This window comes from Nerophis ophidion, linkage group LG04, assembly GCF_033978795.1.
Source record: "Nerophis ophidion isolate RoL-2023_Sa linkage group LG04, RoL_Noph_v1.0, whole genome shotgun sequence".
Taxonomy (NCBI): Eukaryota; Metazoa; Chordata; class Actinopteri; order Syngnathiformes; family Syngnathidae; genus Nerophis; species Nerophis ophidion.
Window position 1 is genome coordinate 3,021,618 of NC_084614.1, and position 11,138 is coordinate 3,032,755.

An 11,138-nucleotide genomic window follows, 5' to 3' on the forward strand; every position below is an offset into this window, starting at 1 on the left:
TATCTGTACGGGGCCTATTTTTTATACTCAAACTAAAATAAAACATAAATTGTCGAATTTGGTCAAACAAACATCCATCCATCCATCTTAAACTGCTTATCAGGAATGGGATCGCGGGGACAAGAGCTCCAGCTGGGGGATCCCAAAGCGTTCCCAGGCCAGAGAGGAGATTTAATCCCCCCATCGGATCTCTTGCCAGTGGGACGTGCAACGAGGACCTACCTAGGGAGACGCTCGTGAGGCATCCGCACATGATGCCCGAACCACATAAGCTGGCTCCTTTCCAAGCGAAGGAGCAGCGGCTCTTTTCCGGGTCTTTCTCAGGTGACTGAACTTCTCACCCTCCGGGCAGATGTGCGCCGCTGGTGTGCGGCCTGCCCGGACTGCCAGCTGGTCAATCCGGCGGCCAACCCCAGGGCACCTTTGCGGCCATTGCCACTCATGGAGGTCCCGTTTGAGCGGATTGGCATGGACCTCGTCCGACCATTTTACCAGAGCACACGGGGATATCGTTTTGCGCTGCTCCTAGTGGATTACGCAACTCGTTATCCCAAAGCAGTGCCAGTATTCTCCAACTCTGCAAAGAGTTTAGCGCAAGCGCTGTTTCAGGTCGTCTCCCGAGTTGGAATCCCGAAAGAGATTCTGACTGAACAGGGCACATCCTTTATGTCACGGACGATAAAGGAGCTGTACGGATTTTTGGGGATCAAATCCATTCGGCTGGACCGAGTTGCTGGTGAGCAGGTGCATGAGACTAAAGGAGGGAAAAACAGAGACACGCCCGACTGAAAAGTCAGAGAGACGTTTTGCTGTAAAGCAAACCATACTGCCGTATGAAAATAAAAGACTTGTCAAACCTGATTGCCGGGCTTACAGGGGAACTATGTGCTATGTAAATAAATAAACTGAACTGAACTGAAACTGAACTGGGCAGCACGGTGTAAGAAGGGTTAGTGCATCTGCCTCAAAATACGAAGGTCCTGGATTCGATCCTGCACTAAGGATCGTTCTGTGTGGAGTTTGCATGTTCACCCCGTGACTGCGTGGGTTCCCTCCGAGTACTCCGGCTTCCTCCCACCTCCAAAGACATGCACCTGGGGATAGGTTGATTGGCAACACTAAATGGTCCCTAGTGTGTGAATGCGAGTGTGAAGTTTGTCAATCTGTGTTGGTCCTGTGATGAGGTGGCGACTTTTCCAGGGTGTACCCCACAGCTTAGATAGGCTCGAGCCTAGGGTCGAGCGGTAGAAAATGAATGGATGGATGGATGAACTCAATGTGGGACAGTATAGAATAGAATGGACTTTATTGTCATTATATTTGCATATAACAAGATTAAAGACTCCAATTTAAGGTGCGGTAGTCGGAACAAATATGGGTTGAAATAGATAACACAAAAAAACTAACAGTTGAAATAAACAGACTACTATCCAATAAAAATAATAAGCAATCCTGTACAATATACAAAACACTATAGAAATACAATATACTGTACAGTACAATATACAGAACAAGATACAATTAGATGGATTAGATTAGCCAGTACTTTATTTATTCCGTCAGGAGAGTTCCTTCAGGAAAATTCTAATTTTCAGCACAATCCCATTCAAGATCAGACAAACATTACAGGGAGACAGAACAGGATCGCTGACGGGTCTGCCGGCTTCCAGCGCCCCTTACAAAAAAGATGAGATACAGGTAAACAATGGGGGGGTGGGGGCAAGTCTTAGCCTGGGCCCTGGAGAAGGGGTGCAGACTGAGGCCAAGGGAAAAAAAACAAATCAAGAGTACTGAAGTAATAAATAACAATCAGTGTCGGACGTATTGCATTTGAAGGGTACTATAGCACAGTAGGGTATTAGGGCATGAAAGGAAATTTTACAGTTTTTTTTGTTATCAGTGACTGAGGGTTCCCTCCGGGTACTCCAGCTTCCTCCCACCTCCAAAGACATGCACCTGGGGATAGGTTGATTGTTTACCTGTATCTCATCTTTTTTGTAAGGGGCGCTGGAAGCCGGCAGACCCGTCAGCGATCCAATTCTGTCTCCCTGTAATGTTTGTCTGATCTTGAATGGGATTGTGCTGAAAATTTTAATTTTCCTTAAGGAACTCTCCTGACGGAATAATTTAATTTTAAAGACAATATTTACCTTTAATGAAATCGTTCAGGTGTGTCGCAAACTGTTCATTACCCACACAATCATATCCACAGGTTTGTAATCCCCGATAAGCAAAACTAAAGATTTCCCATTCAGTTGTCAGTCACCATCATAAATCATACCAAACCTGTTCTGCTCAAACCACTCGATGAAGGGGACAGATTGAGATGCCCGGCTCTTTATAAAGGCAGGGACGGAGACAAGGACACAAAGAGTCGAGGAAAGCTCCAGTCCAAACCCTACCGGCAGACCTTGTTCAGTGCGGTGAGTCATTTCTTTGTCTTGGATTCCAGGATAAAGAGGGTTGTTGAAAAATGTGGTGTGTGTTGTGCATGCCCAGAGGACCATGGTACTCTCGGACATTAGCCTTGTCCATCAAAGGATTAGTTACTCTCGGTTTCTGGAGCCTTTAGTTCAGGTAGTTTCTACAGGTCAGACCAGAGACGTATTGATTCTGACGGAGATAGATATCTACATAAATTCATATTCAAGAGTTGTTTCTTTTCTCCATTGTCATATTTGAAAACAGCTAGTAGTGTGCATGTGTTAACCTTGAAGCTGTAGGAATGAGAAGACTAGCCGTAATTTAATCAGTCAATGATTATTTATATAACCCTAAATCACTAGTGTCTCAAAGGGCTGCACAAATCACAACACAAACCACTACCACATCCTCGGTAGGTCCCACATAGGGGCAAGGAAGGACCATGGAGAGGACCACATATATGGGCAATCCCCCCCTCCCCCCCAGGGGACCGAAAGCAATGGATGCCGAGCGGGTCTAACATGATACTGTGAAAGTTCAATCCATAGTGGATCCAACACAGCCGCGAGAGTCAAGTCCAAAGCGGATCCAACACAGCAGCGAGAGTCCTGTCCACAGTGGAGCCAGCAGGAAACCATCCCAAGCGGAGGCGGATCAGCAGCGCAGAGATGTCCTCAGTCGATACACAGGGTCCCGACTCTCGACAGCCAGAACTTCATCCATGGACAATCGGACCGGACCCCCTCCACAAGGGGGAGTGGGACATAGGAGAAAAAGAAAAGAAACGGCAGATCAACTGGTCTAAAAAGGGGGTCTATTTAAAGGCTGGAGTATACAAATGAGTTTTAAGGTGAGACCTAAATGCTTCTACTGAGGTGGCATCTCGAACTGTTACTGGGAGGGCATTCCAGAGTACTGGAGCCCGAACGGAAAATGCTTTATAGCCCGTAGACTTTTTTGGGGCTGTGAGAACTCCCTTCTTATCTCTCCCTGTCCGGCAGAAGAACCGATATGGGGATTCGCTCTGAAGGGGGTTGGTTTCATTTAAAATCAGCTTATGTGTCATCTAAAGAACTTGGGGTTGACCGTCAATTTAAATTCCCTCGGAGGAACATCTGGTCCAAAAGCAACGATTCCTTGACTAGGTTCTACAGAAAAAGTAAGGCTTTGTCCACAGGGTCCAGCAGTCAAAAATTTGTGGTAAATGATAAACACATGTGGGTTAGCGTGAGCCTGTTAGCAGTAGCATAGGGTCACTAGGCTTGAGGCTAATAACACAAACGACGTGTCACCGATTACTTTCCCAGCTTGTAACAAAGATAATAGTAGTGTTGTAACGATACCAATATTTTCCGGTACTAAAATCATTTCCGTACTTTTCTAAATAAAGGGTACCACAAAAAAATTGCATTATTGGCTAAATCGTAACAAAAAAATGTTAGCATACATGAAACATTTATGTCTTATTGCAGTTAAGGCCTTGAATAAAATAGTGAACATACCAGACAACTTGTCTTTTAGTAGTAAGTTAGTTACCTACGCAGTGGCCTAGTGGTTGGAGTGTCCGCCCTGAGATGGGTAGGTTGTGGGTTCAAACCCCGGCCGAGTCATACCAAAGACTATAAAAATGGGAGCCATTGCCGCCCTGCTAGGCACTCAGCATCAAGGGTTGGAATTGGGGGTTAAATCACCAGAAATGATTCCCGGCCGCGGCATCGCTGCTGCCCACTGCTCCCCTCACCTTCCAGGGGGTGAACAAGGGGATGGGTCAAATTTCACCACACCTAGTATGTGTGTGACAATCATTGGTACTTTAACTTTGACTTTTAACTTGTATCGACTCGATACGCTCCTGTACTTGGTATCATTAGGTGTAGATCCACCCATGGCGTTTGTTTCCATTTTGACTCTGGTGAGCTATTGTATCTTCCTACGGAGACAAGGAGTAGTGATTTAGAAGTAGCTAAAACACTGAATGGACGTCAGATCCATCCATCCATTTTCCTACCACTTGTCCCTTTTTGGGGACGCCGGGTGCCGCTGGAGCCTATCTCAGCTGCATTCGACCGGAAGACGGCGTACACCCTGTACAAGTCGCCACCTCGTCACAGGGCCAACACAGATGGACAGACAACATTCACACCTTTGGGCCCATTTAGTGTTGCCAATCAACCTATCCCCAGGTGCATGTCTTTGGGGGTGGGAGGGGCCTATCCCCAGGTGCATGTCTTTGGAGGTGGGAGGAAGCCAGAGTACCCGGAGTAGAACCCACGCAGTCACGGGGAGAACATGCAAACTCCACACAGAAAGATCCTGCGCCCATGATTGAACTCAGGACTACTCAGTACCTTTGTATTGTGAGGCAAATGCACTAACCCCTCTTCCACCGTGCTGCCCGGATGTCAGATATTCCTGCAAAATGTAACGATGGCTATCGTATTCCAATAAAACTTTCAGAAAGGCCCCGACTGTGTTCAATCAGTCAGCGTTCATAAGGAACCTTGTTCAGCTTTCGGTTTCTAGAATTTCCAGAGGGGTGAGCTGTAGTTGAGTCCTTGGGGACTACAGAGTTTCAGGGACACACAATAGTGAACCGTGGCTCTGGTAAAGAGTGGAGTGCCATCTCCGGGTTGGGGGGGAGACCCTGCCCCAAGTGGAGGAGTTCAAGTACCTAGGAGTCTTGTTCACGAGTGAGGGAAGAGTGGATGGTGAGATCGACAGGCGGATCGGTGCGGCGTCTTCAGTAATGCGGACGCTGTGGTGAAGAGGGAGCTGAGCCGGAAGGCAAAGCTCTCAATTTACCGGTCGACCTACGTTCCCATCCTCACCTATGGTCATGAGCTTTGGGTTATGATCGAAAGGACAAGATCACGGGTACAAGCGGCCCAAATGAGTTTCCTCCGCCGTGTGGCGGGTCTCTCCCTTAGAGATAGGGTGAGAAGCTCTGTCATCCGGGAGGAACTCAAAGTAAAGCCACTACTCCTCCACATGGAGAGGAGCCAGATGAGGTGGTTAGGGCATCTGGTCAGGATGCCACGTCCAACCAGTAGGAGGCCACGGGAAGACCCAGAGCACGTTGGGAAGACTATGCCTCCTGGCGGGCCTGGGAACGCCTCAGGATCCCCCGGGAAGAGCTGGACCAAGTGGCTGGGGAGAGGGAAGTCTGGGCTTCCCTGCTTAGGCTGCTGCCCCCCGCGACCCCACCTCGGATAAGCGGAAAAAGATGGATGGGTAGATGGATGGTCTCTGGTAGAGCAACATGGTTTAGATAGAGGTGTCCATGGTCTTCCTGAGCACTGAACATCTTCTGATGGACACCACCTACCTTCTGTCAAGCATTCAGTCTTGTGTTTCACTGTCTTACAGGACGTACTTCTTCTCGGTCATCGCAGGACACACAAAAACAACCATGATCAAGATTTTCCTCCTTCTGCTTCTGCTTGTCGGTAAGTCCTCCGGCGCTAAAGCGGACATGACGTACAGAACTGTACACACTGTACTGCGATACTTGAAGTACACCGGAAGTATGTGACGGCATTCCAATCCAACAGGAACAAAAAGTAAATTTACTGACGATCTCGTTGATGTCGGCGGTGATGTCAGCGGTGATGTCGGCGAGGATGTCGGCGAGGATGTCGGCGGTGATGACAACGGTGATGTCGGCGGTGATGACAACGGTGATGTCGGCGGTGATGTCGGCGGTGACGTCGGCGGCGACGACAGGGGTGACGACGGGGGTGACGACGGGGGTGACGACGGGGGTGATGTCGGCCATGATGTCGGCGAGGATGTCGGCGGTGATGTCGGTGGTGATGACAACGGTGATGTCGGCGGTGATGACAACGGTGATGTCGGCGGTGATGTCGGCGGTGATGTCGGCGGTGATGTCGGCGGTGACGTCGGCGGCGACGACAGGGGTGACGACGGGGGTGACGACGGGGGTGACGACGGGGGTGACGACGGGGGTGACGACGGGGGTGATGTCGGCCATGATGTCGGCGAGGATGTCGGCGGTGATGTTGGCGATGTTGTCGGCGGTGACGTCGGCGGTGACGACAGGGGTTACGACAGGGGTGACGACATGGGTGACGCCGGGGGTGATGACGGGGGTGATGACGACGGTGATGTCGACGGTGATGTCGGCGGTGATGTCGGTGGTGATGTCGGCGGTGACGTCGGCGGTGATGAGGGGGGTGACGACCGGGGTGACGACGGGGGTGACGACCTGGGTGATGACAGGAGTGAAAACGGGAGTGACAACAGGGGTGACGACAGGGGTGACGACGGGGGTGACGACGGGGGTGACGACGGGGGTGATGACGGCGTTGATGTCGGCCATGATGTCGGCGAGGATGTCGGCGGTGATGTTGGCGATGTTGTCGGCGGTGACGTCGACGGTGACGACAGGGGTGACGACATGGGTGACGCCGGAGGTGATGACGGGGGTGATGACGACGGTGATGTCGACGGTGATGTCGGCGGTGATGTCGGTGGTGATGTCGGCGGTGACGTCGGCGGTGACGTCGGCGGTGATGACGGGGGTGATGACGACGGTGATGTCGACGGTGATGTCGGCGGTGATGTCGGCGGCGACGACAGGGGTGACGACGGGGGTGACGACGGGGGTGATGACAGCGGTGATGTCGGCGAGGATGTCGGCGGTGATGTTGGCGATGTTGTCGGCGGTGACGTCGGCGGTGACGTCAGGGGTGACGACCTGGGTGATGACAGGAGTGACAACAGGGGTGACGACAGGGGTGACGACGGGGGTGACGACCGGGGTGATGACAGGAGTGAAAACGGAAGTAATCCAGCACCCGCCATCGATATTTTGTTGGACGAAGGCGTTGAAGTTTGCATTGGGCTTCGCAATCCCGTAGAATATGACAACCGCCACATTACCTTCAAGGTTGTTGACGGCGTGGTCAAATTGAAGGTGTCCACCGCCCATTAAGCCGCTAAACTCTTAACAATTTAGAAAGCGCTCAGCTGTTTATCGTAATTAGAAGTGCAGCGATATCAGTTTGACATTTACTTCTGAGATCATGTTCCTGTTCTACCGTTCTCACTGTCACTCTGTTAACGACCTCAGGGGGCGGGTGTTGTTGGGAAGTGCTGACCTATGGTGATGTTTGGCAGTATTCACACACTTTAGTCATTGTTGAAAAGTCTGGGTTGGTGTTTCCTTCTTTGGAGAATTACATCTGATAGAAGATCAGAAGGACTTTGTGCTGTCTGTCACTCTCTGTAAGCTTCTTCTGGCATCCATCAATCAATAAAAATGACCTAATCAAACTTGCCATTCTTTACTTTTACTCCCACTATTAAACACTAAAACATTGACATTTTATTTGAAAACAACAACATTTAACATCGAAGCATCTGCGTTTAATTTTGAAATATTTACATTAATCAATAAAACATCTACATTTCACTCAATGAATCAATGTTTATTCAAATAGCCCTAAACTAGGAGTGTCTCAAAGGGCTGCCCAAGCCACCACGACATCCTCGGTTCAGATCCAACATCAGGGCGAGGAAAACCTCAACCTAGTGGGATGACAATGAGAAACCTTGGAGAGGACCACAGATGTGGGTGAGCCCTCTAGTACAACCAGTGCAATGGACGTCGAGTGGGTCTAGCATAATACTGTGAGTGTCCAGTCCATAGTGGATCTAACATAATAGTGAGAGTCCAGTCCATAGTGGATCTAACATAATAGTGAGAGTCCAGTCCATAGTGGATCTAACATAATAGTGAGAGTCCAGTCCATAGTGGATCTAACATAATAGTGAGAGTCCAGTCCATAGTGGATCTAACATAATAGTGAGAGTCCAGTCCATAGTGGATCTAACATAATAGTGAGAGTCCAGTCCATAGTGGATCTAACATAATAGTGAGAGTCCAGTCCATAGTGGATCTAACATAATAGTGAGAGTCCAGTCCATAGTGGATCTAACATAATAGTGAGAGTCCAGTCCATAGTGGATCTAACATAATAGTGAGAGTCCAGTCCATAGTGGATCCAACATAATAGTGTGAAATTCCAGTCCATAGTGGATCTAACATAAAAGTGAGAGTCCAGTCCATAGTGGATCGAACATAATAGTGAGAGTCCAGTCCATAGTGGATCTAACATAATAGTGAGAGTCCAGTCCATAGTGGATCTAACATAATAGTGAGAGTCCAGTCCATAGTGGATCTAACATAATAGTGAGAGTCCAGTCCATAGTGGATCTAACATAATAGTGAGAGTCCAGTCCATAGTGGATCCAACATAATAGTGTGAAATTCCAGTCCATAGTGGATCTAACATAAAAGTGAGAGTCCAGTCCATAGTGGATCGAACATAATAGTGTGAATCCAGTCCATAGTGGATCGAACATAATAGTGAGAGTCCAGTCCGTAGTGGATCTAACATAATAGTGAGAGTCCAGTCCATAGTGGATCTAACATAATAGTGTGAGAGTCCAGTCCATAGTGGATCTAACATAATAGTGTGAGAGTCCAGTCCATAGTGGATCTAACATAATAGTGAGATTCCAGTCCGTAGTGGATCTAACATAATAGTGAGAGTCCAGTCCGTAGTGGATCCAACATAATAGTGAGAGTCCAGTCCGTAGTGGATCTAACATAATAGTGTGAAAGTCCAGTCCATAGTGGATCTAACATAATAGTGTGAATCCAGTCCATAGTGGATCCAACATAATAGTGAGAGTCCAGTCCATAGTGGATCGAACATAATAGTGAGAGTCCAGTCCGTAGTGGATCCAACATAATAGTGTGAAAGTCCAGTCCATAGTGGATCTAACATAATAGTGTGAAAGTCCAGTCCATAGTGGATCTAACATAATAGTGAGAGTCCTGTCCATAGTGGATCGAACATAATAGTGAGAGTCCAGTCCATAGTGGATCTAACATAATAGTGAGAGTCCAGTCCATAGTGGATCTAACATAATAGTGAGAGTCCAGTCCATAGTGGATCTAACATAATAGTGAGATTCCAGTCCGTAGTGGATCTAACATAATAGTGAGAGTCCAGTCCGTAGTGGATCCAACATAATAGTGAGAGTCCAGTCCATAGTGGATCTAACATAATAGTGAGAGTCCAGTCCATAGTGGATCTAACATAATAGTGTGAAAGTCCAGTCCATAGTGGATTTAACATAATAGTGTGAAAGTCCAGTCCATAGTGGATCTAACATAATAGTGAGAGTCCAGTCCATAGTGGATCGAACATAATAGTGAGAGTCCAGTCTGTAGTGGATCTAACATAATAGTGAGAGTCCAGTCCATAGTGGATCTAACATAATAGTGAGAGTCCAGTCCATAGTGGATCTAACATAATAGTGAGATTCCAGTCCGTAGTGGATCTAACATAATAGTGAGAGTCCAGTCCATAGTGGATCCAACATAATAGTGAGAGTCCAGTCCGTAGTGGATCCAACATAATAGTGAGAGTCCAGTCCATAGTGGATCTAACATAATAGTGAGAGTCCAGTCCATAGTGGATCTAACATAATAGTGAGAGTCCAGTCCATAGAGAATCTAACATAATAGTGAGAGTCCAGTCCGTAGTGGATCTAACATAATAGTGTGAGAGTCCAGTCCATAGTGGATCTAACATAATAGTGTGAAAGTCCAGTCCATAGTGGATCTAACATAATAGTGAGAGTCCAGTCCATAGTGGATCTAACATAATAGTGTGAGAGTCCAGTCCATAGTGGATCTAACATAATAGTGACAGTCCAGTCCATAGTGGATCTAACATAATAGTGAGAGTCCAGTCCATAGTGGATCTAACATAATAAAGAGTGTCCAGTCCATAGTGGGTCTAACATAATAGTGAGAGTCCAGTCCATAGTGGATCTAACATAATAGTGAGAGTCCAGTCCATAGTGGATCTAACATAATAGTGTGAGAGTCCAGTCCAAAGTTGATCTAACATAATAGTGAGAGTCCAGTCCATAGTGGATCTAACATAATAGTGAGAGTCCAGTCCATAGTGGATTAAACATAATACTGAGAGTCCAGTCCTTAGTGGATCTAACATAATAGTGAGAGTCCAGTCCGTAGTGGAGCCAACATAATAGTGAGAGTCCAGTCCATAGTGGATCTAACATAATAGTGTGAAAGTCCAGTCCATAGTGGATCTAACATAATAGTGTGAAAGTCCAGTCCATAGTGGATCTAACATAATAGTGTGAATCCAGTCCATAGTGGATCTAACATAATAGTGAGAGTCCAGTCCATAGTGGATCGAACATAATAGTGAGAGTCCAGTCCGTAGTGGATCCAACATAATAGTGTGAAAGTCCAGTCCATAGTGGATCTAACATAATAGTGTGAAAGTCCAGTCCATAGTGGATCTAACATAATAGTGTGAAAGTCCAGTCCATAGTGGATCCAACATAATAGTGTGAATCCAGTCCATAGTGGATCTAACATAATAGTGAGAGTCCAGTCCATAGTGGATCGAACATAATAGTGAGAGTCCAGTCCGTAGTGGATCCAACATAATAGTGTGAAAGTCCAGTCCATAGTGGATCTAACATAATAGTGTGAAAGTCCAGTCCATAGTGGATCTAACATAATAGTGAGAGTCCAGTCCATAGTGGATCTAATATAATAGTGAGAGTCCAGTCCATAGTGGATCTAACATAATAGTGAGAGTCCAGTCCATAGTGGATCTAACATAATAGTGAGATTCCAG

General features: G+C 47.3%; 1 protein-coding gene across 1 annotated transcript; it reads left to right on the forward strand.

The window, feature by feature from the left end:
- The first annotated feature begins 2,263 nt into the window (after window positions 1-2,263).
- LOC133550741 (uncharacterized) lies at window positions 2,264-7,719 on the forward strand. Its single transcript, XM_061896745.1, has 3 exons — window positions 2,264-2,423; window positions 5,791-5,870; window positions 5,976-7,719. The coding sequence occupies exons 2-3, from the start codon at window positions 5,834-5,836 to the stop codon at window positions 7,376-7,378; spliced, it is 1,440 nt and encodes a 479-aa protein (XP_061752729.1). The 5' UTR covers window positions 2,264-2,423; window positions 5,791-5,833; the 3' UTR covers window positions 7,379-7,719.
- The last annotated feature ends 3,419 nt before the right edge of the window (window positions 7,720-11,138 follow it).

Bases quoted from the DNA above. Each gene is read 5' to 3' on its own strand.
- LOC133550741 (XM_061896745.1), top strand. From the start codon at position 5,834: ATGATCAAGATTTTCCTCCTTCTGCTTCTGCTTGTCG. The intron at 5,871-5,975 runs GTAAGTCCTCCG...CCAATCCAACAG, and splicing joins CCTTCTGCTTCTGCTTGTCG to GAACAAAAAGTAAATTTACT.